This window comes from Pocillopora damicornis, chromosome 8 (genome assembly GCF_964200805.1).
Source record: "Pocillopora damicornis chromosome 8, jaPocDami1.2, whole genome shotgun sequence".
NCBI lineage: Eukaryota > Metazoa > Cnidaria > Anthozoa > Scleractinia > Pocilloporidae > Pocillopora > Pocillopora damicornis.
In genome coordinates this window covers 3,035,001-3,061,999 of record NC_142677.1, presented here as the reverse complement: position 1 = coordinate 3,061,999, position 26,999 = coordinate 3,035,001, and the positions used below count along the sequence as shown (strand labels likewise).

Sequence of the window (26,999 nt, the reverse complement as noted above, 5' to 3'; positions counted from 1 at the left end):
AACTCGCTCAAGATAGCAACGCCTGTTCATTTTCGACGCCTCGACCCCTTTCGCTACTAACCACGGTCGATCCTATTTCTCTTCTCTGCCACATTTTTGAGATGGGAGACAGCGAAGAAAAACCTTGCAGCTTTATTAAAGGTATGGAAATATAAATCATTATATTTGAAATTAAGTCATCAAATAGAAGCTGACATTTGTAGCGAGCCTCCCTAAAAGCGGGCGCATGGCGTGGTGGGTGTTGTTCTTCGGATACAGGGCACATTTGAGAAAACGTAACCCGACCATCGGTTTTTGAAAGATAAATTTAATAATTAAAAGAAAAATTGACTAGAAGTGGCGAGGAAGCCATGAGAAACCACAAGGCTTTTATATGATGGGATCTCTCTTTGCCAAATCAAGATCCTTACAACACAACTGAAAGTGATAATTGTGATGATCACTTTGTGAAAATTAATGAGTTCTTTTCCTATTTTCAGCTGGTAATATCAGTACTTCCCCTGAACAACATCACCATCATCATCACCATCATCATTCAGCACCCCATGGACACAGTCATGGTGCCAACGAGCATGGACACACCCACGAATTTATGTCGAATCCTGGCCTGTGGACAGAAAGAGACAAATTAGTGAATAGATCTGACTGGAAACAAGTGAGTTTATACACAGATTTCTGGAGGATTTCCCATGTACCCCCCTACCATTAAGACAAATCTCCTTAGCAGGACTTAGTTGTATTGAGGGGTGGCACATGGCAAAATAGGAAGCTTGCAGAGCTGCTTAGACCCATGTTTGAAAATGAGAAATTATGTCTACAGAACTCCCTACTCCTAACTATTGCTATGGTGTTATTCAAATTACTGGATGGGCCTTGCTAGTACAAGGGCTCAAAATAAGACTATCACCAGTGTGATTGCCAGCTGCTGTTTAGAAAACCTGAAAGCTTAAGACTTCCATCACACACAACAATAACTCCAACCTGCCCTGGTTGACTTTTGTCTGAAACTCTTAGCTATGTGAACAAATCTGAGACCTCAAAAGCTTTCAACAAATGTAAACATTCAAGAATGAAACATTTGCAGCATAAACATGATTGCAAGGCTCATTGCATAGGCTGATGAGATTACAAGACTGAATGAAAATTTTGTAAGACCTACACTTTATTAAGGCAGCATTTGCTATCTCCATTATGGGAGCTGCAGTAAATCTTCTTTCTTTTCCTCTTCAGCGTGCTTTTACAGTAGGTATTGGTGGTCCTGTTGGATCAGGAAAAACTGCACTAGTCTTAGCTCTTTGCAGACATTTAAGGGATTCCCATGGAGTATGTGTTGTCACAAATGATATTTTCACTAGGTAAGTGCACTGACCATGTTTTACTGTAGATAGCATACAGATTTTTCATTTTGATATTAATTACTTCCAAATCATTTTTCCTTTGAATTAACTGACTACGAATTTCAGGGAGGATTGGGAATTTCTTGTTAAAAATGAAGCTTTACCAGAGGAAAGAATGAGAGCTGTGGAAACAGGAGGCTGTCCTCATGCTGCTATAAGGGAGGTGAGGCAAAAAATTTCTAGTTCACAGTATAGTATTAACCAGTTTACTCTGATTCCTTATTATCCCTTAACCCTTTAACTCCCAAGATCTGATTGTTAATTCTCCCCTCCAGCTGCTATACATTTTCTTGTAAATGAGTGACAAGAATTTGGTGTTAGATCAAGATAACAATTTCTAGCTGATAAGTTTGAGTATTCACTTCCCCCTTTTTGCAGAATAGCATAAGGATGTTGTAGAGAGAAGTTAAATTTTAATCACTTTGGGTAGTTAAAGGGTTAAGAGGATTTATAAATCTATTTATACATAGACTAATAACTGAAGAGAGTTTGTCAGTATATCAGGACAATACCCCCCAAAGGTGATAAGTTTGTCTTTGTTCATTACCTGTTGGCTGAATATTGTGTAAAATAGATAAAATAGATATTATATTGTTAGAACAAGGCCTACTGGACAGTCTCCTACAATATCCTCTCTTTTCCCCCTTCCCCCCTCCCTCTTCACCCCCTTCCCCCCCCCCCCAAGATATCTTTCCTCAGATCTTCAATTATCACTAAATCTGAATAGAAAATTGTGTAATTACATGGCACCAGTCTTTTACAGTATGGACCATGTCCTCAATTTCTTTTTTTGGACCATTGGCAGCAAAGCAGAAAAAAAATACTTGGTTTATATTGGTCTATGACAGTCCTGCTCTGTACAAGGAAAATTGTGCCCTTGGTCTGGTTGAGTATGTTTTTTTTCCCATACAGACCTCCCACACAGTAAATAACATATTAAAATGGATTTCTGGCTATTCAAGTATACCACTCAAGAAAATCAAGGTCTTAATAATGTTAACGTAAGATCTCAACACATTTGGTAGGATTATTCACTGAACATGGAGGAGGTTAAAGACTTGACCAAAACATTCCAACCAGATCTGGTGATAATTGAATCAGGTGGAGACAATCTTGCTGCTAATTACAGCAGGGAACTGGCTGATTACATTATTTACGTCATTGATGTCGCAGGTTAGAATTCAAAATAAATTCACATAAAATAAGGGAGCAGATTTTTTTCCAAAGTACCTCTTTTATTCTCTGTTACCAGCAACTGTTCTCCCTGGGTTTTCATGCAAAACCATGTGAATGGTCCCTTATATTGGAATATTTTTAAGTCAGGTAACTAGCTTACCCAAGGAACACTCAAACTATTTTTTAGAAAGGTCTTATGCTTGCTGACAACAGATTATCCATCAAACACGTACCCCTATACCTAGCTTTTAAAGAGAGGGAGTGGGGAGTTTTGATAAGTAAGTATTCCCTTCAATGCATTGAGAACAAAAGCAAGCAAGAGGATGGCAGAGATGAGAGAGAAATATTGTGGAAATGAGCATAGTGATGAATGATCCAATACACTGATAACTAAAGCAAGAGGATAGCAGAGACGAGATGAAAATGTTGGGGAAATGAGGCATAGAGATGGATTATCAGAAAATGATGCTATCATGTATAAGGGATGTTTTTTGATGATTTGTAGGGGGAGACAAAGTTCCTCGTAAAGGAGGTCCAGGCATAACACAGAGCGACTTGCTTGTTATCAACAAAACTGATTTAGCAGAAGCTGTTGGAGCAGATCTTAAGGTGGGGCTTGACTTTTTTTTGTTGTTTTAAATTTTTAATTCAACCTCTATTCAAAGTGACTAGTTCAAGATTTCTGCTAAATCATCCTATATACCGGAAACAACTGCCTCCTACCTTAAAAAAATGAGGATGGGGACTTCCCCCTTTTTTTTAAAGTTATGGGAGGGGGGGGCACACAGGTTATGCTAACTAGTATGCATCTTTTACCTTCAAGTAACAATTTTTAGCCACCTATGGTAAGGAATCACATGTTTAGCTTCATCAAAGGTAATATTTTTCTTAGGTGATGGAACGAGAATCTGCTATGATGCGCCAAGGTGGTCCAACTATATTTTCCCAGGCCAAACATCTGGTTGGCGTTAAAGAGATTGCAGATCACATACTTGCTGCTTACAAGGACAATGTGAAACATTAATGTAGAAGATTACAGAGGCCTCCTTTTATTATACTATAAAAACAAATCTTGGTGTACACATGAATAGCTCATCATTAAAAATGGGTTTTCAGGCTGAATGGTTCACTGTGATGGTTTCTCATTGAGACCTGAGGTCAGCAACTTTGAAATACAGTAGTCAAGATAAATTATTTAATTCCATATTACTAAAAATATTTATGTTCATGATAATAATCATTATGACAACATTAAAAAAAGGAGTTCCTCAGATTGTACAGCTTGATTTGTCCAAGAAAAACTTCGTGGCAGGCATGTTTTGATTTCCTGCTTTAATTACTAACTTCTTAATTGTTCATTTATCATTTTTGTGTACTAAATAATAAGAACATTGTTTGCTAATGGACAGTATTTTCATTTCACGAGTGGGTCTCCTCCAAGTCTTGGTACAATATCTTGAATAATCATCCTAAAGAAATTGTAGGCCTGAAGAACAAAAAAGAGATGATATGTTTTAGGCCTATACTTCTCAGAGAAACAATGACAGAGGCTATAAATAACCGTTTCACTGACTTTCTTTGAAAAAGTGACAGAGATAAGAGACAGCAAGGTCAATCTCTGTTATGCACATCTTTGCATAATCCCTCTAGTAGAGTAGAGACAATGTTTTCATATAAAAACTGAAGAGTGTCATAGTGTTACTACATGACAAGTATGCAAGTGAGCAAGACAAAATGAACAAGTAAGCAATATAAATGAAAAAACATGAAATGACATGAAACTAATTGCACACTGAATTATGCACTTAATTCCCAAGCATGGAAAATATGCAGCATGTTACTAAAGTTTTTTGCAGAGAGTATCTGTTACTTTAATTGCAACATACAACACCCGAAAGAGGAAAGTTATTGAAAATATCACATCACTTACCTCTTCTGTACTTTGTGTGGTTATGAGTTTGACAACAATGCCATCACACAGTGAAGGATCCAAAACACTAGCAAAGGCCATCAAATCTTTCTTGACAACACTCATATCATTACATTCTGTTGATTGAGTCAAATTAATTTGTTCAATAAAAATTAACATTTACTCTTTCTTTCAGAAATTGGTGCTGTAGTCTAGGTTTCAAAAACCATAATTCATTTATCTTGGCCATCTAGACAATATATATATATTTACTTCTACTGTGTTTTGAGATTTCAGAGAGAAACCTAACCATTTGAAAATTGTCTCCAAATGAAATAAGAATTTATCACAGGATGCCACCTGTTTGACAACAATTTGGTTAAACCCTCTCATGCACTCAAACCTACTGTGCTCAGTTCTTAAACAGCTCCTGCTCTGGTTAATGTGCAAAAAATTGTTTGAGTCACAAATGCGTTTAGTGCAGCTTTTCAGTATTTAACCCTTTCACTCCCATGATTGATCAAGAGAGAATTTCTCCTTACAATATCAATACAATATCAACCAGAAAAGTGATGAGAGTAAGGATAAATATCAATTTGGGGATTATTAGTTGATCAAATATAAAAAAAATAATTCTCCAAACCAACATCATGAGAATTGTATGGCAGACAGTAAGGAGAATTACTAATGCAATCTTGGCAGTGTGAGGGTTAAAGAGGTTGCTAAGGGATGAAAGAAAGAGAACCAAGCCTTTATGGTGTCCAAGGAAAGCCACCTATTTATGATGGTGCATCCAAAGTAGAACATTAGGCCAGGTCAGTTTACTCTTTGGCAATCAAAAACACAATCAGTCTGACTGTATCTTATAATTTCATATGTTATTTGATTGTGGAGACAAGAATGTGTCTTACTTGTGAGAACAGTGACTCTCTCCTTAATTTTTTTCTTGATTTCTTTAAAATATGGACCAATAAAAACACAGGTTCCTAACACCTGAAAGACAAACAAAACTGTAAGGTGATGCTAATTCAAGAATGTTTATTCAAATAACAACTGAAGGTTATTAAAAATATCAAGTGTCTTTTAGTTACCATAACACCACACATGGATTCTTTTAGTGAAAGAAAGCTGCTCTCATTGCTAAGAAAGATTGAATCTCCATACACTTGCTTTCCATCCACAAAGACTCTGTTATGACTTTTGTAACTATATGTTCAGACAGAAAATATGTAACAATAAGTTTAAGATTAAATTGAGCAAATAAAACATATCCTTACATGTGTGATTATACTACTACTTAATGGGAATGGGAATTTAGAAGTGGACATTTCCACTAGGTGGCTTTTCTTGTCCACTGTTTCTAGGTCGAATTGGAATTTGGAGTGAGGTTTTCCTTGAAGAGAGAAAAACTGAAGGACCTGGAGATGAGCCCTCTGAGCAAGGACAAAAAGCAATGACAAACTTAACCTTTATGTGGTCCCAGGTCCAGGAATCAAATCCAGGCCACAGCAGTGGGGAGGTAAATGCCCTCAATCACCACTGTGCCATTCCTGCTCCTACTTACAATTTATAAAATAATGAGTAATTACCTAGTCATATCCCAGACTTCTCCAAGTGCCACACGCCCAGCTGTAAACCAGTCAAGGATGATGACACTGCCATTTGAAGTGAGCTCAAAATCCTACAACATAATGACCATTCATCAATGATGTCCGAGATTCAAACAACATGCAACCAAATCATTGACTTTCTGTTCTTACCAGTAGTAAACAAAGAAAAAAATTTTTAAAAGTAGCATTAATATAGTAATGGAAATGTTTTTGAGCAGTTGAAGGTTCCTCAGATATACCAGAGCACCTACAAGGAGGTTATTGTTGTTGTACACTTAAGGCTGGGTTCAAAACAAGCAATTTTTTTTTACTGATCTAAAACTCACCTGTTTCTGGCTGTAGATGGCATTTTTGAAGCAGACCACAGGATCAGGAAGAACTGCAAGCAACCCTCCATCAGCAACCAAACCTCGCAAGCCTTGTTGTGTAACTAAGCCCTCTTCTGAGTGATAAACCTGAGCAGGTTCAAAGATGGGTTAAGATAACCCAGGGTTAGTGTGAAATCTGATTTCAGATCTGAAAACTTTAAAAGAAAATTCAGTAGAATTCTTTTTGCCAACAATTTTATGACTGGATGAGTTATAAATAATAGAGAAAGGCCTTTGAACAAAGGAATAAAGAAACCTGAACTGAAAGTTTACCCTGGGTTGGGGTTAATTGGCCTTTGAACCACTGGGCCCTGGGTATTAAAGTGAGCATGGGCGAGAACAAGTAATCAAGCTCATCAAACATTTGCACCTTCCCTTCGAGAAAGTCTGAAGTGTTGAACCCTTGCAGTAAAAGACTAGGCTACTGACTGTCACTGGAAAATGTAATAGATGAGCACTCTGAACCGAGTAGGCTGCTGAACTGAATTCTGCTGGAATAGCAGAATTCAATGCAATTCAACAGCCCTTATCAAGGGGGTCAGATGGCAAGCTCACCAAGTAAATTTTGAAATAAAAAATTCTTTGAGACATGAAATATGGTCCATTCTAGGCTATACTTGGTTAACTTCTTTAGCCAGACATTGATGCTTAGAATCAGTTCAAAAATACTTATTTTCTGTCTTTGATCACAATTTGCAAAGTAGCCAGTGCAAAATGGCATGACAATCGTCAGGTTTTGGCCAACTACTGGCTTCTTTAACACTTTACCTACCAGAAGTGATTATCATGTAACTTCTCCTTAAAGTATTTATACATTATACAGCAAATAGGAAGTGAGAATACTTAAACTCATCAGGTACAAGTTATTACCTTGATTGAACACCAAATCTTGCAATTAACTTACAAGGAAATGTGCAGTGGCTAGATGGTAGAATTGACAATTGGATCTTGAGAGTTAAAGGGTAAAATAACAACCTTGCTTACCTTTGTTGAGGCCTGAGTGGTCACAACCACTGTACAGTGCTCCCCAACCTTGACATCAAGGGACACATTGTCTCCCTCCACAAGCCCACCGCCAAATGTGATTACATACAGCCACTGACTGCTTGGTATAGAAGATGCACAACCTGGCACAAGTAGTTTTAACTACCAGAAGAAATATTTGATAAGAGATTGACATGACAAATTTATTTGTCAGAAGAATGCTATCAGAAAAAAATATAAATTGTTACTAAATTCTCAAGCAGAGTACAGTATTTCATTCACAGAAAGTGACAGTTAGGTAGTAGTTTTTGCAGAGTTTGCTTTTGTGAAATTCTTATTTGCAGTAATTAATTTTTTCTTTATCATGGACCATCGACAAATATAGCAAAAATTAATTTGTGTTACTATTTCTTACAGGGTAAGTGTACTCAAGTTTGGTGTTTCTGACTTTGTAGTCTTCTGCAGATTCCTGCCATGTATCTTTATTTTGGACAGGGGAGCAGCAGAACTCTGCAAATCCCTTCACAGCTTTACGTTTGTCTAGGCGACCATTATCATTAGCTACGTATTTGCCATTTTCAGTGGACATAGATCCAGATCTTATATGCAGTGGATATTCCAAAATTTTCTAGTCCTACAATCCTGGAAAAAATAAAGAGCAAAGTTAAATGGCATGGAATGAACAGAAACTGGCATAAATTATTGTAAAGATTTTTTCAAATATTTATAATAGTCAGATATGACATGGGTACTATAAAAGTTGGAATATTTGTGGTTCAGAGTCACTGAATTACAAAGGACCCAACAGTTGGTATTCTTAAGAGATTCTTAAACAAAATCTCCCTAAGTCATTCTGCAGATGCGTACAGTACTCAGAGAGGGACATGATCTCTTTGTGCTCTTATCAGCATGCAGAGGAACACTCGTGCAAAATTTAATCATTGATCTTTTTCCTATTGAGCTAAATTGTGCGTTCTAACTTTAAAATCATCAGCCATTCCAGCTTATTTGTACCGTTCTACGTATCTAAACCGCAGGAATGAAAAGATTGACTCACTTGGAGATGTGACGGTGATCCTTTTTTACTGCGTCCACGAGGCTTAGTATTAATGGAGAAACATACAATAGGCTTACATGACGAAAAAATACTACTCTTAAAGCGCAATTCAGGGGAGACAAATAACATTTTTTTTGAAGGGAAAATAAATCTAAAACTCAATCCTCACACATATTGAATCCAAAAGACTGATATAAAGACAAACAGTTTCTAATTTCTGAGAATACGGTAAAAAATAAGAGGTAATAATTCATGCCCTATCGGTGCCCTATGGTGTAAGGAAGTGTTGTTACCAGTTTCCGCGCGTTTGATTAAAATGATCATGGAAAATATGGCGGATAGGTGGAAGATCCCCAACCTGAAATGATTAATGTTATCGGGACGAAGCAGGGATTAATCAGTTATTCTACTGACGTAAAGAGGTACGCTTCCCCCCCCCCCCCTCCCCTGCCAAAGAGTTTGAGGACCAATTTATCGATTCGTCATTGCCGTAAACGCGTATCTTTTGAAAATGGTGCGAGTACTTCTATTCCATTACTTCAAATCGCAACGTACGTTCTCCGATTCTCTTCAACCTACCTCTTTTGCCTCTACGAAAGATTATCTTTTCCTTGGTACTGGAGAAATGAAGGTGTTTGTTTACTCACTCGAACAACCGAACTTTCCTCTATTCTGTGAGTTTCCGATCATGTCAAAACCTGTCAAGTTGATTTGCAACGAGAAAGCCAAGTGCGTTTTGACAATTGAGAGAACAAGCCGAAGAAAAAACGCTGGCAGTAAAGTGGTGAGCGTTCAAACTCACTCTCGCGCTTACTTTAACTGGTTCAAGGCAAATCCTGACGAGGCGGTGCGTACTTATGCAGCGGGACATTCTCATTATCAAAGGCAGGAATCGGAGGGAAAGTGCAAGGATTTCCTAGCTTTGGAGATTCCCACCCAGTTTGATGTCACAGCTATTTGTTGCTGCCCAACAAGTGGTAACGTTGCTATTGCAAGCGTGAAAAAAGTGAGTTTGTTCAGATGGAGTGGTAACCTTACGTCTGGCGGCACAGATGTCACTGCAATGTATCATGATATGGAACATTTCCTTGACATTGAACCAAGCATGATTGTAAAAGAAGTTGTTCTAAGTGACTGCTACCTAGCTGTGAGGTCAAATCTAGATGTTCAAGTCCTCAAGCTTGTGTTTACAGCTGATCAAGATTCTGTGTCGTCAAGCAGAAGTGGGAAAAGTTCAAGTCCAGGAACAACTCTGCTGAATAAGTATAGCATAGCAAAGAGCTGTTGATCCAACCGTTTGAGGGAACCCCTCCTCCTGCTTCTCCTCCCAAATGAATATGATGAAGGGAGGGTAGTATCCTGGCCAAGATAGGATCATTTTCTTCCCCTGAGCTTTTTTTAACCTTAAAATTATACATTAAGATGGGTGTGATAAGATCTATGATCTAAATATTATTAATGGATTACCAAGGAACGACTTGAAGAAATTTGGCACTACATTGGAAGTTGTTAGTGTTAGGGTGGGTTCCTTTTTGGTTGGGGAGATGTGGGGTAGTTTCTTTTGATGAACTGGCATGTCTGACTCAATGAGCAAAACAAATTCTTGTTATGATTAAGAAGCCTTTTTGATAAGCTTCAGAAACTGGTGCCACAAGCCTGATGAAGAGTGTGATAAGAGGCTTTATCATAAAGCCTATCCATCTTGCTCTCTCTAAGTTAATAGAGACAAGACAAAAATCTTTGTATAAGGGCTTTACCTGTTTGCAAGTTACAATGATGTGAGCAAAGTTAGAAAAAGGAATACAGACTGTCACTCTCACCATCACTGTAACCCTAAACCTAACCCTAAGCATTGAAAATCATGCAAATGAGAAAATATTTTGCTCTCAGTGATAATGCATGGACCTCTCTGCACTTGGTTTGTCTCTCATTACCTTGAACCAAATATTTTCCTGTCAGGTCCTCCCTCTAGGTCAATAAGTACCTAACATGAAGCTATCATTGAAAGTTATATTTTGCTCATAGGGCCACAACATCCCTGTTGGACTTTGAATCCATGCTCCACCCGACACAACAAACCAAAAGAGAACCAAAAGCTGACAACTGTGTTTTGTGGTCCTTTGATGATTGCTCACCATTATTGTCTTCAAATAAACCACTAGCTGTGAAATCAGATGAGGAAGTTGTGTTTCCGTTGTTGAGAAAGAAAAAGGTTTACAAAGACTTCTTACCAGATCCCAAGGAAATCTTAGGACCTGTGTCAGAGGTACCTGGGCATCCTGTGACTGTTGCATTTGGAGGTCTCTATGGAATTGGTTTTGCTGTGGATGGGTGTATGCTAAGAGTGAAAGGAGTTACCATGCTGTATCGCAGATTTAGAGTGGAGCAACTTAGTAATGAAGGCAATGATTCTGCTACACTTCACACATTACAACTTCTTCCCACTTATACACAAGGTAGGATAAATTATCTAATCCCTCTAAAGCGCTCTTCGAAATGTGGGATCAGCATAGGCCAATACAGACACTGTAATTTTTCTACAACAAAAAATTTAACCTTTAACCCCTAAGAGTGACTAGCATCTAATTTCTCCTTTCAATGTCACCACTGAATCACACATGAATGTCATGAGAATAAAGGAAATGATCACCAACTAAAGAAACTCCTAAATGTTAGACAAATTCTCCTTGTCAGCACCTTAGTAAATGTACAGAGAACAGTATGGAGAATATGAAAACTGATGTTAAGGTGTAAAAGGTTAAAGGGGGAAAGGGAGATTTCTGGGGAGAGAGTGTTTTAAGAATTATGACAAGGATCGTAGGCTAGTTGTTAACTTTATGTCCGCTATGCTTTTGATCAGCAATTCCTGTTCTGTTGCACAACTCCCAGATAGAAATCATTTTAAACCTAATGGGCAGGTTATTTAAACAAAAGTTAAGCCATCTTCAATTTAGCCAAACCATTTATCTGAACATTTGTTTTCGTGAACAGTGTCAGGAGGGCCCAAAGCTAAGGGTAGAAGGACATTTATCCAGTTAATCAACCCTCTTACAGGAATCCATGAGGCCCATAGTGGTTTGGGTTAGAACTCATGTAAATAACCAGGCCAATTTGTTGAATCCTCTAACCTGAGTCTAAGCAACTTCATGATGAATTGTTGCTACCAGACATTGGTCTCTTCTTCCTATTTCTCTTGCTTGTCATTACAATCTTAGAAATTGGCAAGGGACTGTGAACTTACATGAAGTGTCCTCCCATTGATTCAAGGCTATTTTTTTCGGTGACCAAAATTTCCTTATGGCAACCATTAAACAATTGAAGGTTGGGAAAAGGCTACTTTTGGAAAAATAAGCCTCTTTTTTCTTGTGCTGGTATGTGTTAAAATGAATGACAACTTTGTATTTTGGTTTTTATCTTTTTAGGAATATCTCATGTGAAAGAGATGCAAAGATCTCCCTTAGTTGCAAGAACTCTCTTTGACCCTACTTTGTGTGGTATGTGTTGCCTCATCTCTGGCCCTAAAGAAGGCTTCATGTATGATGTGTTTGATACTTGTAACCTTCTGTCTTATTACAAGTACACCATTGATACAGTCAGTGTTTCCGTCTTTAATGGTCTGCTTCATGCAATAACCAGACAGGGAATTGAAACTTACACTGTGCGCATATATGCAGCTGCATCTGATTGGATCAGAAAGCATGCTGCTGAAGATGTTCAGGTTGATGAGCACCAAGGTGAGGAGCAAAGTGTAGTGAGCAATTTTGGGGGACAAGAAGAAAATTTTGGGGAGGTTTTTGATGGCAAAAAGAAGTCTGATGAAGATCTGGAGAGAAGAGATGCTGAAGATTTGGTAGTTGAAAGTAGATCAAGTTTAGCCTCTGCTTCTGGGAGCACACGAAGTGAAGAGTTGCTTGAAACAGTTGAGGTCAATCAAGAACTCAAAGAAAGTGTTGAACAAGACTATTGTGAGCCTTGTGTCACAGAAAACATGCCATCTACAGCAACTGCATTTACCCCCACTCTTTCATGTGCTGACAACCCAGATGCCACAGACACTGCTTCATCTAATAAAAGTATAAAACTGTGTGGAGATGAAGCCCCTCCAGCAGGTTACAAGGAGGCAAAACCATCACCACCAGATATCAAATGGACTGTTGATAACTCTGGCCGTACACTTGTGAGGTTTACATCGAGAAGTAAAACATCTATGCATAGAGAAGCAATGACAGGTGATATGAAACAGTTTGAAGAGAGTGAACATAGCAGTGATGGTACAGATGGTGAGTATGACACTGAGATCAAGTGCACAAGAACGTTTACAATTAGCAGTTCAATGAATCGTTATACCAGCACTGGAGCTAAAGTGAGTGATGCTGTTTATCAAGCTGCTGTTATTAAACTCTCCAGTAACAATGGATGGCCATTACCAGTCTTTGACCTAAAAAGCCTGAGACAGGTATGATTGTGTATGGAAAATTTAGTAACCAAGCATTACAAATATAGCAATTCATTGTTAATGTCAGAGTTTTACCAGTTTCTATTGCTTGAAAAAATACAATCAAATCTGTATTAAGGGGTACCAGATTAAGCAGTTGCTTGTCTAAGTCCCCAATTTTTTTCACCCTAGATACTGTAATTTTGATCTATCCAGGACTTGACCGTGAACCTTTTTGATCTGGAATCCAATGTCCAATCCATGTAAGAATGGTGTCTCCCACTTACTAAAATTGTTGGTAACTGACTACCGGGTATTTCTGTTTATAATAACCAGCTAGAATGCCTCCTGGCCCTGCTTATGCAGCTAGTTCAGAAGAGAGGTTTGAGTTAGTCTTTGGGTAATATTTATATTTCATAATTTTTTTTTTCCATACAGCGCTGTCCTCAGCCAAATCTAGACGTCTGTTTGATTGGCATGTATCCATTTATTGGATGTCACTATGTGTCTGCTAGTGAAGGAAATGTTGTTTTGTTCTCAAAATCTGCACATGACCACTTGCAAAGAAGCAAGAGGTACAGAACTTTGATATATTAGTCCATTTCTCTAAGACTGATTGAGATAATTTATGATGCAGAGACAGGCAAACATAGAGTTCATTTAATGCCAGTTTTAAATAACAGTTAACAAATAGACAGACAGAAAGGCAGATGGCAGTCCTTGTGGAGCATGTGAAGAAAGATAGGGAAGCAGGTGGATAAACAGAGATGATAAACAAACCAACATTTGCACAGAGCAGCAGAGGGCCCTGCTTTAAGCCAGTTTGCAAAGCCAACAGGAAAACATGTAAAGAGAAAGACAAACCAATAGACAGACAGACTGACTGGCTGACAGACAGACCAGCAGACAGTCAGATAGATATACAGGTGGCAATCCAGTGACAGACATAGAGAGAGACAGATAGGTGGGTTAATACACAGAGAGATGACAGATGGGCACACAATACTGACAGACAGACAGACAAACAATTTAAAGATGAACAAATAGATTGACAATTTCCTAGGACAGATAAATGAGACAAGGTCCTGATGGGCATAAAGAGGGACAGAATTTATCCAACTGGGTTTAAACAGGAAGATAGAAAGCAGATGTACACTTACAAATTAAAGTCCATATGAAAAGATTTAAGAGACCTTATGAACTGAGTAGTGACAGTCTTAAAACAGATGGAAATAGATGTTATTTAGAGTACTTTCATGCATTAAGCAATATATGAATAATATGGTATAACTGAGCTGAGATGTAGTGCGTATTCTGAAATGAGTGTCAGCTCAGTAGGGTTAAGTAGAGGAACTTTTCATAGAAGCGATGAGTACAAAATATTTAGCAAACATTGAATTTGGTCTTTGTCATAATCCTAGTGCAAAATTAAATTTGTTAGTTTCAAGAACAAACCATCAAGGCCTCAGACTGAACAGAGAGAAAGTAAAAACCCTGACTGGATGGTATATGTCCTCCAGAACATGGACCCCACTCAGCTTTACAAGGCTGTGGTATGTTGCACTTTTTCATAAACTTATTTCTGTGGATCACAAAATCTTAACCTTTTAACTTTCAAAATCTCATTAGTAATTCTCCTTGCTGTCTTCCATACAATTCTTATGATGTCAGTTTGGAGAATTTGGTATTGGATCAACATTTAACCCCTTAATTGATATTTTTCTTTATTCTCATTACTTCTATGCTTGATATTGTATTGATATTGTAAGGAGAACATCTCTCTTGGTGAAGTGTAAAATCCAATTCTTTATGGCACTATCCATTTTCTCCACACTGTTCTCCATACATGTCCTAAGGTGCTGACAAGGAGAATTTGTGTCACAATCAAGAGCTGCTTTGGTTGGTGATCATTTCCTTTATTCTGGTGACCTTAATATGTGATTTAGGGATGAAATTGAAAGGAAAATTAGATGCTAGTCACTCATACGGGTCAAACATGGACTTTTCAGGCTACAACTCTTCCCTGTATCAGCATCATTACAAAAATTTTTTTCCATTTACAAGTCCAGTTATCTTGGAGTATTAGAACTTATTAATAGGATTCTTTTCCTTTTCAGATGCCATTGGCAAATCGTTGTCAGAAGCACAATGCACAGGCATTTCATCATCTCATTTGCGAGCAACACTTTTTCCTAAGAACACTTTGCTTGGCAGATTCGGGTTCCAAAGATGACAAGAACAAAAAGAAGCTTAAGAAGCTACTCTGCAAGTCTGCAGCAAATTTGACTGAGGTGTTTTTAAGGTTAGTTTAATGAGGGCTTAATTTTCAACAACGTTATTTACATAGTGCAAATAGAGGTTTCTGGCATGTATTAAGTTTCTCTGTCACAACCCTTAATCAAGTGGCCATGAGATTTTATAAGGCAAAATTTTGTTCAAACATAGGATTTCATTCATAAATTTGCCATTCAATTGTGGATATCTGTACAATGTGATGTAGCATAATAATATGATTGAATAAAGTTATTGATTTTCCAGAATCCCTGATGCCTCTAAGGATAGTATAGACTACTTTGCAATGTCTGGTCTAACGCTGCGAGACATTGTTGACAAAGCTTATAAATCTGAAGAGCCTGTAGCAGATGGCTTGATCCATTTCTTGGATGAAAATTTATTTGGGTCAGACAAACAAGTTAAAGTGTCAGAGGTGAGGGTCATATAATTAGGCCCAGTTGATGAATGAAATATATGTCTTCGTCATTGTCTTGATGTGCACAATGTTAGTGACCAATGGTTGGTGCGTTTGTGTCCAAATATGAATGTGGTGGTCTGTGCTTTCATGGGGTTAAGTTGTTTTATGTGATTATTAAGTGATAAAGGAGGGATTTCTTCAATTGCAAGCCTTAGCCCTTCAACCTCTAAGAATGACTAGAAACTAATTTCTCCATTCAACATCACCCCTTAAACACACATCAAGGTTTCGAGAATCAAAGAAATGATCACCAACTAAATAAGCTCTGGATTGTTATGCAAATTCTCCTTGTAGGTATAAGAGGAAATGTATAGAGAACAGTATTGAGAACCTACATACTGATGTTAAGGTGTAAAGGGTTATCAAAGAATTCTTTTTATTTTTTCTTCAGAGTATTACCAAAAGAATTTTCAAGCTCTATGCCAGAAGTAAACCAGGTCGAGTAGCTGAGATTATCCTGATGTCATCTCTTAGTGGGTTTTCATCAGGTTGGTCAGAGAAAATTGTTTATTGGATTAATTTGTTTTTCATAATAATTAACTAATCATATGCAAAGTTTACTATTAATTTTTGCCTTTTAAGACTCTTACTAAGTGGAAAATATCCAAAAAAATTACTTTATCACCAAAAGGAGAGAGTGAATGCAATATTTACTTACAGATCACCTTGCTTTGTTCATTTTTCTTCATCATTATTCCTACTTGATCCATTTTTCTTAGGTTATAAAATTGATGGGGAGAAAACAGAGCCTTTTGTGTCTGTTGTCTTGAGATTCAAATCGTGTTATACTGCATATCAGTCACCCCTTACTTCTTGTGCAACCAGAACCCAGGTTGTTCTCTGCTATTGTGCTATCAATCATTAAGCTGACCTTTCTTCCTCTTTCATCCAATGCCCTATGCTGTCAAGTTGGTCACATGGGTCATCTTTGTCCTAAGGAGAAAAGAATTTATTACAGACCTATTTAACTTTAGGAGTGGTTGATGCAAGATTCAGCCATGTTTAAAATTAATGATATAAGTTTGTCCCGTTTAGAGACAGCACTAGCTGCCTTGGAAGATGTGAAGAAAACTAAAACTGAGAAGGGTTGTGCTTACAGGTTGGTGTTCCTGTGGTATATCTTATCTCCTAATGGACTTCTTTTATTTTCCTTTTCATTTCCATATCATTAGTCAGATCGATATATGGTAGATACCCTTATTTAAAGAGGGTTTCTCTTTCAGTGTTTATGTTGTAAAAAAATCACCAAAGGTCTTATAAATTAAACATTCAAGAAATTTAAAAAACAATAATAAATTTTTAAAATGTACATAATGAGTTAATGAGTTAAGAGTGATGTAATTGTGTTTAATTAAGGAAGAAGATTAATTTGTTTAATTAAGTTCATGATGGCTTGTTATTAATTTAGCTTATCACCATTGGATAACGTGGTGCGAGCCGTGCTTTATCTTCATCAATGTGAACCCGATCTTGCCCAGTCTGCCCTCTTCTCTATTCCTGAGGTAATTGTGAACAAGACATAAATTTGAGGCAAATCTCAGACTCCACAGAGTTACAAACTCTATGTTAGTACTATATTATAATAATGAATAATGCGTATATGATGTCACCATGAACACTATTTTGCTTTTTTTACTATATGTAGCAAATAGATTCCAAATTACTGTTAAACATTTAGATTCCATTTTGTCCCAGGTCTGTTCAGTAATAGATCACAGCAGAATTCAAATTGTGGTAAGAACATCATTAACATACATAGCTGTCCCTCCTTGCTACTTTTTTGTTCTTACCACCAGTCATTTTGATGTCATCTGAGATCTATATCTGAACAAACACAAGGAAAAATGGAATCTAGGTGTTTTAACAAATTACTGATTAAAATCAGTGACTTGCCTTGTCGTAGTTTAAGGTATCAATGTCAGATATGAAAGAAAAACAAATTTGTATGTATAGCTTAGGGAAGCATTTGAAAGTAGTGTTCAGTCATCTTTATTTCAACAGTCACACAAAAATAGTTACATGGATGTCAGCACAGTTCTAAGTTGTAGACAGTATCTTATGAAAGAAGTGCTCGGTAGGGTTCAGCTGAAAAATCACACACAAAGGGGTTCATTTAAAGATGTGATAGTAGAATCACCTCGTGCAATATACTAAATGGTGGCTTGTAAACCTGTCACTTTTGTAGCTTTTCATTTGAAACTTGAGACCAGGGTTTTATGCAGAGGCTGAAATTTAGAAATAGCTTTCTTCTGCATTTTTTATTTAAAACAGAAAAAGCTTGTTGAAGTTCTGACCACTCACTTTTACTTGTTACATGATGATGGAACTCACTTTACTCCTCTTGCACAGGTAGGAATGTTTTAATCTGTAGGTAATTGTAATAGGAGCAAGTGGATTCCAATTTAGTCTGTAATCATGTGAATCATTTACAAAAGCAAATGGTCCCTGAACAGGAGTGTGGTTTGTTTATCACACAAGTGATTGCAGACAGAAGAGGAGCAAGTGGATTCCAATTCAGTCTGTAATCACGTGAATCATTTGCAAAAGCAAAGTAAAATGGTCCCTAAGCAGGAGTGTGATTTGTTTGTCCCACAAGTGATTGCAGACAGAAGAAGGGCAAGTGGATTCCAATTCAGTCTGTAATTATCGAATCATTTACAGAATCAAATGTCCCCAAAGCAGGAGTATGATTTGTTTATCACACAAGTGATTTCAGACAGAAGTGGATAACTGATTCAACTGTAGACAAAAGTTTAGAGACAAAATATTATGTTAGATAAAAAAAATAGTCTATGATAACAGTATCTGCAAATGATATGTTAGTATACTCCCCAAGCACACTAACATGTAGACGTTATATTGAATCAGGATGCTTAAGCACAGGATGATTAATTATGATGTTAATTAATCACAATAGTTAAATTATTTGTGAGTGAGTTACTATCAATGATATCAACAAATTAATAATACTTGGTAGAAATATGAATTTGGTGCAGTTTGTTTTGGGATTTTGGTTCATTAACTGATTACTACAAAAATATTTTTTCAAACAAAATGAGATATACTGATTAACAAGGGATTCTGTGTGTCTTATTTTAGCTTTTAAGGAAACATCAACCTAAGCTGTTTATAGAGGTTCTTCTCAACATTCATGATAACAAAGCCTTGTCTGTGGAAACCCTTCTCAGTTTATTTGGGGTAAGTTAACCTGCTGTCTGGTGTAAATGAAAGGCAAGTGCCATGGGCATTGACTGGGCTCCACTGTTCATGTGTTGAACCAGGCCCCAGATAGGATACTGCCTACATGATTGGTGATGCACTGTAACCCAGGCATTGGCCCCATTTCAGGCATCCATTTACAACAATAATTGGTCAGTAAAGAGAAAAACAATCATAGTGACAGTTTGGGGGAAAAATGCAGCTGCTAAGCTACTTAGTCTCCTGAAAAACAGTAGCTAGAAAGCTGTTTGAGAAATTGGGAATTTAGCATAACATGAGGGCCTGCACTGGTAAGATTGACAACTAACTAAAAGACCCTGCTAAGCTTGTGGCTGTTAATTAAGTTGAGTTGACATTTACCTCAATTTCATTTTCATTAATAGCATGTTAGTTGTGTTGTTGATTGCTTGTTTTTGTGACCATCATTTTTCAGACCAGCAGGCCAGATGCAAGCCAGAATGAACTGGCAGTTGAGTTTATGGAGACTTTACTTAATGGTTTGTAAGACCACTGGTCACATCATGTATTTTTAAACTTCTCTTTTGAAATGCAGCATTAAGTTTATACTTCCTTGAAAATATTGCCTTGTCATATGAAAGATTCACAAGGTTCCTATCAGCACTAATTCATACAATTACACAATAGCTTTTTCTTACTGTCATTTCAGACCAAAACAGGTTGGACTCGTTTAGTGCCACAGTGGTAAGTATGAATACTTTGTAGCCCATTTCACTGTAGTCTTTTTAGTCCAGTATACTCGAGCCTAGTCTTTTTAATCTATTTTTTTTTTTACATAAGTCCATCATTTGTTAACTTACTAATCTTTCCTATTCTAAACTATTGTAGTTAGTCTATCCTAGTCTCTCTATTCTAGTTTACACCTACCTAGTCTTTCTATACTAGTGAGCACCAGCCTAGTTTTGTTAGTTTAGTTTGCTTTAGTCAAGTCCCTTGTAGTCCAGTTTACTTTAGCTAAGTATCCTATGAGCTTATTTAGTCTACCCTAGTCTACCCCAATCTAGTATAGCCCATTCTATCCTAGTCTAGCTTAGGTTGGTGCAGTCTTTTATGGTCTATTTTAATCTAGCCTACTTTTTTCTTTAGTGTAGCCTAACCTTCTCTAGTTTTGTGTGAACTAGTGTTTTGCAGTGTAGTTAAGTGGAACAGAGGCGTTTCTTTCTTTTAAGTCCAGCCTTGTCCTTTCTAGTCTAGTTTTGCATGGCTCTGTAATTTTTAACCAGTCCAGTGTAGACTACTCTAACCTAGTCTTTGCTGTCTAGTTTAGTGCATCATATTATTTTCTAGGCTAATTATTCTTATCTGCCTTCTTTATGTCTGAACTAGTCTAGCGTAATCTACACTGGCCCAAATTAGTCTACTCCTTGTCTATGCTAGACTAATCTACTTGAGTTTACTTTAGCCTATTCTAGCCTAGTGTGTCGTGGACTAGTTGAGTGAATAAGTCTACTGTAGTCTATTCTAGTCTACCCAAATCTATTCTAGTCTGCACCAGTTTAGTTAAGCCAAGTCTGTTTCAATTTACTTCAATCTAGTTTAGTGTGGTTTACTGTGTAGCAAAGTCCTTTGGTCGATTTTAATTTAGTGTAGTCTAGTTTTGTCTTCTTTTCGCTTTCAAACTAGTGTATATTTAGGCTACAATTCTAGTCTAGTTTAGACTATGCTAATGAGTCAGTTAGGGACAACACGAGTATTAAATAAACGCATTTCACTGATTAGTCATATTTATATACTTGTAATACATTACATATTTCAGATTCCATTATCTGGGATCTACCTGGAGAGAATCGGAAGTAATCAAAGAAGGCGCCAAGCTACTATATCCCATCAACACATCGTAAGTTTGATGTGCTCGAATCGGCACGTTCAAATGTTACATACTGATAGGCTTAAAGGAACTCAGTGGTCAAACATAGCACATGCGCAAGGGGATCAACTTTTGCCGGCCGTTCGCCAATTTTCCCGCGCAAAATTTCGTAGGTAAAGAGAAGAAAAACCACTCTCTTGTCAAATAAGCGAAAAAGATAATTTGAAACGTTCGTAAAAAAATTGTAAAAGGAGACAAATGTAGGGAAAAAGGAAAACTCGAGACTTTTTCGGACACGAAGCTTCTTCAGGAAGAAAGAATGGGGAGAGGAAAGAGCAAATTTTTGTGGTGGCATTTTAATATAATTGTCCTTTGTTAGTACAAAACGAACCTCTAATGTTACCATGGTTTTACGTCTCTCCAGGGAAAATGGCAAGGAGTTTGTAAGGGACACATTTCTTGACTTCTTGACACTAGTTGTGGCTAGTTTGTGTTTGTTTGAAAGCTAAGGCGACTAATTTTTGGCTGTTTTATTGCTGTTCAAGTTATTAGTTAAGTCGAAATCAAATTGAGGGGAGAGGAATTAGTCGAAAGTGTCACTTTTTACCTGATCCTCGCATCAGGCTCTCTAATAATCTTATCGCCCCCTCCTCCCTCACTTTCCCCCCTTATTAGCAGTAAATCGACAGTCAGTTTTCCATAGTTCCCTCTTTATCCTTTGTCGGCGACCGCTGATTCCACCTCCGTTTCCCCTGAAAACCATGCGACCCCCCGGAGAAAAAGTCTTCTATCCAACCCCGCCCCAACCCCCACAGCGATAAATAATGACTGGTTCCTAAGATAGAACATTCGTGAATCCTTTTGTCGCTTTCTTTTTAGCCGAACGGAGAAGGACATTTTGGAACTCGACACCCGTGGCTCGACAAGCTGTCGCCTTTTAATGGTCAGGAAGTCAATTGCTATTGTGGTTTACTTATTTCATCTTCTATTGCTGGTTTAGTTACAGGGTCCTCTACCTTTAAGGTGCATGTCACTGAATTCTGAAAAATCTTCGAAGGTAATGAAGCTATCCTTCTTTATAGAGAACCAACGCAAGATTGGTAGCCCAATTAGGGACTGTTCATTATAAGGGAGGGGGGGTAAGGGGATGGGGATATAGGGGAGGGGTTGTCTGGTCTCCTTGTCAGTTCTTAGCCACGAGTGAGGAATGTGCTTATAAGATCTGTTGTATTTTGTTGTGTTACAGGCGCATTGTGTCTCCCCGGACTCCCAGGCTGCCCTTGCGCGAAGCCGGTCTCGCCACAGGCCTCCCCACAGCTGTCTCGATCTTCCTCTCGGTTTTCCAATTCTTCCCGACGATCAGCTGGCAAGGGTCCTTATCTTTCTGTCCAGCGTGGTGTAGACTCGACTGCGAGCCCTAATGAGTGTTCCTGTTGCTGCTGTAACGAGGATTTGATAAAAATTCAGGTGGATGGTTTGTTATTTGGAGCGAGCTTAGCGTACTTTTCGATTGAGTGTCGTTAAAACAGAACGGTAGTCATCACAATGGCCAATCACAGCGAGGGTTAACAGCTTAGAAGCGATGAGAAATCACAGTATAATAGGCTGTAAGAACAAAGTTGCCTCACACGAGTTACAAACAATCGCACAAGTAACAGAATAGTAAATTATCGGGATACCTGTGCTTGAATAAGCTTTGTGTTGGAAAGTTTCGAGCTTTCCCCTCTTTTAGTTTTGTCTCTTTTTTTACAGATTTGTATGAAAATTTTAACGTTTTCGCTTTTTTGCAAGAAAGTGCTTGTTTCTTGTTTTCCTTTGAAATTTTGCGAGGGAAATTATCGCTCAGCCGGCGCATGCTCGACGTCTAACCGCTGTGTTCCGGGCATCTAATTGGTTGAGAGTGTGGCGCAAGTTTTCTTGGCCAATCACAGAACGAAGTACAGTAAGAATGCATGCTTAAGTGGCGTTTTTAAAGTGAATTTCCCTTGCGTAAATAACGTAAAATATGCTCGAAAGTTAGATTAACGGCTAACGTAGGCAGATGAAGATCGCTAGGAGCCCATGTAAAATCAAGCAGGCTGCTTGAAGCGCGGAAAGCGCGAGTGACTAAGTCAAATTTGGTTTTGGTGTACTACTTAATTGGTACATAGGTCAGCGCGAGGTTTCTTGAAAAATCGTTTGTTCTTCGCTGACAGAAGTGAAGCAAAATCAACGCAATACCGAAGCAACCGTTAACATTCAACTGCAAATTGACAGTGGTCCTCAAATAAGTGACAATCAACTAGGCGTAGACAACACTATGTCGAAGTAAGTATAACTGGCCAATCGCCAAGCGCGTTAAAATGACGTGACCAAGTCTTGACTGGTCTCCCTCTTGCATCAGAATGGTTGCATTGGTGGCATCATAATTTTATTCATCCTATCGTAAAACATACTTCTCTTCTGTAACACTCAGGAAGTCCATATTTTACGACCGAAGGCTTTAATTTGAGTCAAAAGCGTCTCTATTATAAAATCTCCTTCACTGTCTCATTCATTTTATTTACTTATGTATTTCAGGCGCTTTTGTGCTCCAAGTATGTCAGCAGCGAGTTGGCTGATTTCGTCTTGAGCAAAATAGAGGGTCAGGCGATAATAAAGGAAAGAACCTCTCTCCTGCTTCTTTGTTTGCCACATGTGGAGCGACATGCTGAGGTAATACATCGATCAATTCGAAGCTTCAACACCCGCCTCTGGCAACCTCTGGGCATTTGAACTTTTGAAGATTTTGGTATGTTAAAATTCCCCCCTCCCCGGGGGCAAAAATTGTGTTTAAATGTCCAACCCAATTTTGGGTGGGGCACCCAAAATCAGCGACCGTGATTTTCTACATATTGACCAAGCTACAAAACCAAGACCGTGTAGACCTTTTCTTTATTGCGCCATTCGCTCGCAGAAGTGAACTATTTACTTTAAACTCCCCCATATTTAAAGATATAACACTTGTTTTCCGTTGGAGAGACTTGCCAACTTCCCCAACCCCCCAGGCACAAACAATGGTCAAATGCCCGTGGGTTGCCTAGGGGAGGGGAGATGTTGAAGCTTCGAATTGATCGACGCATAAGGAAAACATTTGTTTGGAGAAGGTGATGCACTACTAGCCTAGAAGCCATTTAGCAAGATGCTAATAACGTTAGCTTTCTTTTCTCTTTCTTATCTTTGTAGGCTATGGCCATTGTTTTGGACGAGTTTTCTTTAATAGCTTTACCTTATGCAATGCACTACTTTGGTCAGAACGTGGAGAAGGTAAGTTGGGAACGGAAAGGGTGTTTTTCCTGTACGCTTCTCCTAAAAATGAATAGTTGTCTTCAACTCAAATACCTAATACCTTCTACTTAAAGCTTGATCAGGAATCACGAAGACTTGTCAGAATTTTTTTTTACTTTTTTTCAACATGTTGGTAATAAGAATGTTTTTCTTTCTCCAGTGGTCACTTCTGGTACAAACCTTGCTGGAAATGTGTAAAGAAGAAACAGACAGCGACGATTCAGAGTCAAGAAAAGAAGCCATTATGGCAGTCCTGAAAGGTGCGAATGTAAATCTTGTGTATTATCGTTAGAATGTGTCAGTTAAGTCTTCAAATGTGCAGTAAAGTAGCCATTTAATTTTTTGTTTCTTAAGAAAACAGTTAAGTCCAGTCGGTCTGAAAATCACCTTAGTAGATTTTCTGAGCAGTCCTTTGTACCGTTTTTACAAACTTCGCTTTCGGTAACTCATTTTGAAATGTTTGTCTTACTTGGCTTCAGTCTCCAGCTGAATGTTTCCACGTTTGTTAGTAGGTGAATGTTTCCCGCCCTTCATTCCCCATCAAGTGCCCACACTCATCAACTGCACCATGCTTTCCCGCGTGTAATACAAGTGCCATGCTTTCCCGCGCTTATTACCAGTACCATGCTTGTCCGCGTTCATTGCTAGTACTCTGCTTTCCCGCGCTTATTACCAGTACCATGCTTTCCCGCGCTTATTACCAGTACCATGCTTATCCGCGTTCATTGCCAGTACTCTGCTTTCCCGCGCTTATTACCAGTACCATGCTTTCCCGCGCTTATTACCAGTACCATGCTTATCCGCGTTCATTGCCAGAGCCATGCTTTCCCTCGCTCATCACCAATTAAACTTTTCCAGCCCTTAAAAGCCAGTTCCATGCTCTACCACACTTATTACAGATTTAATGTCTTTCCGTCCTGTTTTATTGCTACTAATTACATGCTATCGCATGCTTATTACGCGCTGCAATGTTTTCCACTATTTCTTCCTGTAGTTAAGTGTCTGCCTTGTGGCCAGAAAGAAATGGTTTCGTCCGGTCTTGTGACGTAACGATATCAAGGTTCTATGTTGTTTTTGTTCTTACGCAGGAACCCTTCAGCAACTCTGTTCAATAGTGACCCCGCGGGAGTTCTTGGGGCTGTTACCAAGCGACGGATGTCTCGGATTTTTCCTCCCATATCTCCAACACTGTCACAGACGTTGTGCGTCAGGCTCTGTCAGCGAGAGACTGGCGACAAGGCATCTCACAACGTAAATAACTCGTAACAGACAAGAGGAGAACCGCGCTTTCATCCTTTACAACCTAACATCAGTATGTATATTCTCCAAACCGTTCTCTAGACATTTCCCAGGGTGCTAACAAGAGAATTAGGTTAAGAATCAAGAGCTTCTATAGTTGGTGATCACTTTCCTTTATTCGCGTCACCTCAGTGTGTGATTCAGGAGTGATATTTTAAGGAGAAATTAGATGCTAGTCATTCTGAAGGGTCAAAGGGTTTTTAAAAAGCTTAAAAGGTCTTAAACAGACTAAATCCGAAAGAGTTCGAGAGAATTTCGAACACTAGTAAATCTAATTAAAGAGCTGAGGTTTCACAAAGAAATATTCAAGGTTAATCGCCTTTTATTCAAGTGGTTTCACTTATATATTACAAACCGATTCGTTATGCGAATTTTTACCACATTAAAGAACAATAAGCAATTATTGACTGGTCCGAAGGAGACCAGTGAGTTATTTTTGACCGAGACTCTCTTAATATATTCACTGTTTCCTGTAGCCATTCATTATGTTATACCTCCCAACTCAAAAATTAGGAAAAAAAAATATGTACGTATCCATTAAAGCTCATGTCTACATTGAGAAATGATCCAAATCCTAATTGCAAATGAAAAAGTTTGTAGGTTTCAAGATACCAGACTTGATCACGTGCGTTGCTTCTCTGGGAAGTTGGTGAGTTTTGACCCATGTAACGTGACACATTTTGGTCCAATCGGTAAAACGTAGAGAGGCATGACAGAACAAATTGTACTTCACGCTGAACGCGAGAAAATACATTGTGGCCTACACAGATTAACCACAAATTGCTGTAGCCAACTTTTTACCGCCAAATTTTACAAACGTTTACGGAAGTTAAAATGGGGACGTTAAGCAACCCGCGACGGCAACGAGGGCATGGAAAAACAAAAGATCTAATTGGGAGAACAATAGCTTAACACGTGCGTTTTAAAACTTTGTACATTTCGTAGCCGTCTCATGCAAAACAATAACATGAAATCACCACAATCTGCTCGTCTGCGAACCGAAACCGCGACGGCAAATTATTTTAATTTCCATTCGGAACTCAACGCTTCTTTTATACGTTTTGCTGAAATTGAGGTGTGGCGCTGTAGGAGACGGTAAACACATGCAGCCGTTTTTGAAATTCTAATTAAAGGCAGAAATCCATTTTTTAATCGAAATCTTCCTTGGCGTTGCCGTCCTGACTGCTTAAGGTCCCTCATATATATTTGGCAGAAGTTACCTTCTGAAGTCAATTTTGATACCTACGACAATCGTTTTAGATTTGTAAAAAAGAAAAAAAGAGTTATTGAAAATAATAGAATTTTCCATTTTTAGAAATAAATGAATGAAAGAAAATTTTGGAAATAAGTTAACATTTAACAATTCGAAATCATTTTTTTAAGAAAAAAAGAACAATTTTGATTGTACCTGTCCGTCTGGCCAATTACACTCTAGCGACACTTCTTTAAGGTTAAGGGTTTTAATCTCGATATTAAATAAAGAGAATTAAAATCTCACTATCCCGAGCAAAGAATAAACCTCTATTCTATTCCCACTCTGTCGTTCCTGGAGGCTTGGAAGTCAAATCATAGAGAACTCGTGAAATTCCTTGTACTTCTTTCAAAGATGCCACCATTTCATTCAAAACCTGAGAAAAAGAAATAAAATGTATTAATTGCTTG

General features: G+C 38.1%; 4 protein-coding genes across 10 annotated transcripts in view; 2 read left to right on the top strand and 2 right to left on the bottom strand.

The window, feature by feature from the left end:
* The first annotated feature begins 2 nt into the window (after positions 1 to 2).
* On the top strand, positions 3 to 3,695 carry LOC113680537 (uncharacterized). The gene is made up of 7 exons (XM_027197572.2): positions 3 to 141; positions 480 to 655; positions 1,231 to 1,355; positions 1,464 to 1,560; positions 2,423 to 2,570; positions 3,079 to 3,182; positions 3,466 to 3,695. Exons 1-7 carry the CDS (start codon positions 102 to 104, stop codon positions 3,595 to 3,597), a joined length of 822 nt encoding a protein of 273 aa, XP_027053373.2. The 5' UTR covers positions 3 to 101; the 3' UTR covers positions 3,598 to 3,695.
* On the bottom strand, positions 3,600 to 8,899 carry LOC113680536 (uncharacterized). Of its 6 annotated transcripts, none has more exons than XM_089180055.1 (11): positions 8,795 to 8,874; positions 8,502 to 8,543; positions 7,860 to 8,086; positions 7,445 to 7,606; positions 7,331 to 7,360; positions 6,419 to 6,547; positions 6,072 to 6,163; positions 5,574 to 5,688; positions 5,394 to 5,475; positions 4,504 to 4,619; positions 3,600 to 4,059 (listed from the first exon to the last, which is right to left on the bottom strand). In XM_089180055.1, exons 3-11 carry the CDS (start codon positions 8,031 to 8,033, stop codon positions 3,988 to 3,990), a joined length of 972 nt encoding a protein of 323 aa, XP_089036181.1. In that variant the 5' UTR covers positions 8,034 to 8,086; positions 8,502 to 8,543; positions 8,795 to 8,874; the 3' UTR covers positions 3,600 to 3,987. The 6 variants fall into 6 exon arrangements, with proteins under 6 accessions (XP_089036181.1, XP_089036180.1, XP_089036183.1 ...); XM_089180054.1 differs by lacking the exon at positions 8,795 to 8,874 and adding an exon at positions 8,671 to 8,785; XM_089180057.1 differs by lacking the exon at positions 7,331 to 7,360 and having other exon boundaries at positions 8,795 to 8,899.
* On the top strand, positions 8,811 to 26,834 carry LOC113680491 (uncharacterized). The gene is made up of 21 exons (XM_089180049.1): positions 8,811 to 9,764; positions 10,527 to 10,957; positions 11,924 to 12,957; positions 13,375 to 13,511; positions 14,378 to 14,489; positions 15,054 to 15,238; positions 15,475 to 15,643; positions 16,080 to 16,176; positions 16,724 to 16,787; positions 17,097 to 17,190; positions 17,960 to 18,037; positions 18,788 to 18,886; positions 19,341 to 19,404; positions 19,575 to 19,609; positions 20,682 to 20,762; positions 21,612 to 21,675; positions 21,979 to 22,199; positions 23,292 to 23,426; positions 23,937 to 24,017; positions 24,199 to 24,298; positions 25,127 to 26,834. Exons 1-21 carry the CDS (start codon positions 9,013 to 9,015, stop codon positions 25,291 to 25,293), a joined length of 4,200 nt encoding a protein of 1,399 aa, XP_089036175.1. The 5' UTR covers positions 8,811 to 9,012; the 3' UTR covers positions 25,294 to 26,834.
* The window catches only part of LOC113680493 (GMP synthase [glutamine-hydrolyzing]), a 17,480-nt gene continuing 16,122 nt past the window's right edge, over positions 25,642 to 26,999 (bottom strand). For both annotated transcript variants that reach the window (XM_027197522.2, XM_089180051.1), the window contains exon 17: positions 25,642 to 26,965. In XM_027197522.2, the coding sequence (XP_027053323.2) occupies positions 26,864 to 26,965 (102 nt within the window). In that variant the 3' untranslated portion in view covers positions 25,642 to 26,863. The remainder of the gene's footprint in view (positions 26,966 to 26,999) is intronic.

Excerpts from the sequence above, each read along its gene's own strand:
- LOC113680537 (XM_027197572.2), top strand. The coding sequence starts at position 102 with ATGGGAGACAGCGAAGAAAAACCTTGCAGCTTTATTAAAG. Across the intron at positions 1,561-2,422 it reads CTCATGCTGCTATAAGGGAG|GATTATTCACTGAACATGGA; the intron begins GTGAGGCAAAAA and ends CACATTTGGTAG. Across the intron at positions 2,571-3,078 it reads TTACGTCATTGATGTCGCAG|GGGGAGACAAAGTTCCTCGT; the intron begins GTTAGAATTCAA and ends GATGATTTGTAG.
- LOC113680536 (XM_089180055.1), bottom strand. The coding sequence starts at position 8,033 with ATGTCCACTGAAAATGGCAAATACGTAGCTAATGATAATGGTCGCCTA. Across the intron at positions 5,689-6,071 it reads GAAGTCTGGGATATGACTAG|TTACAAAAGTCATAACAGAG; the intron begins GTAATTACTCAT and ends CTGAACATATAG. Across the intron at positions 4,620-5,393 it reads GAGAGTCACTGTTCTCACAA|AATGTAATGATATGAGTGTT; the intron begins GTAAGACACATT and ends CTCAATCAACAG.
- LOC113680491 (XM_089180049.1), top strand. The coding sequence starts at position 9,013 with ATGGTGCGAGTACTTCTATTCCATTACTTCAAATCGCAACGTACGTTC. Across the intron at positions 15,239-15,474 it reads TTGACTGAGGTGTTTTTAAG|AATCCCTGATGCCTCTAAGG; the intron begins GTTAGTTTAATG and ends TTGATTTTCCAG. Across the intron at positions 19,610-20,681 it reads ACTCGTTTAGTGCCACAGTG|ATTCCATTATCTGGGATCTA; the intron begins GTAAGTATGAAT and ends TACATATTTCAG.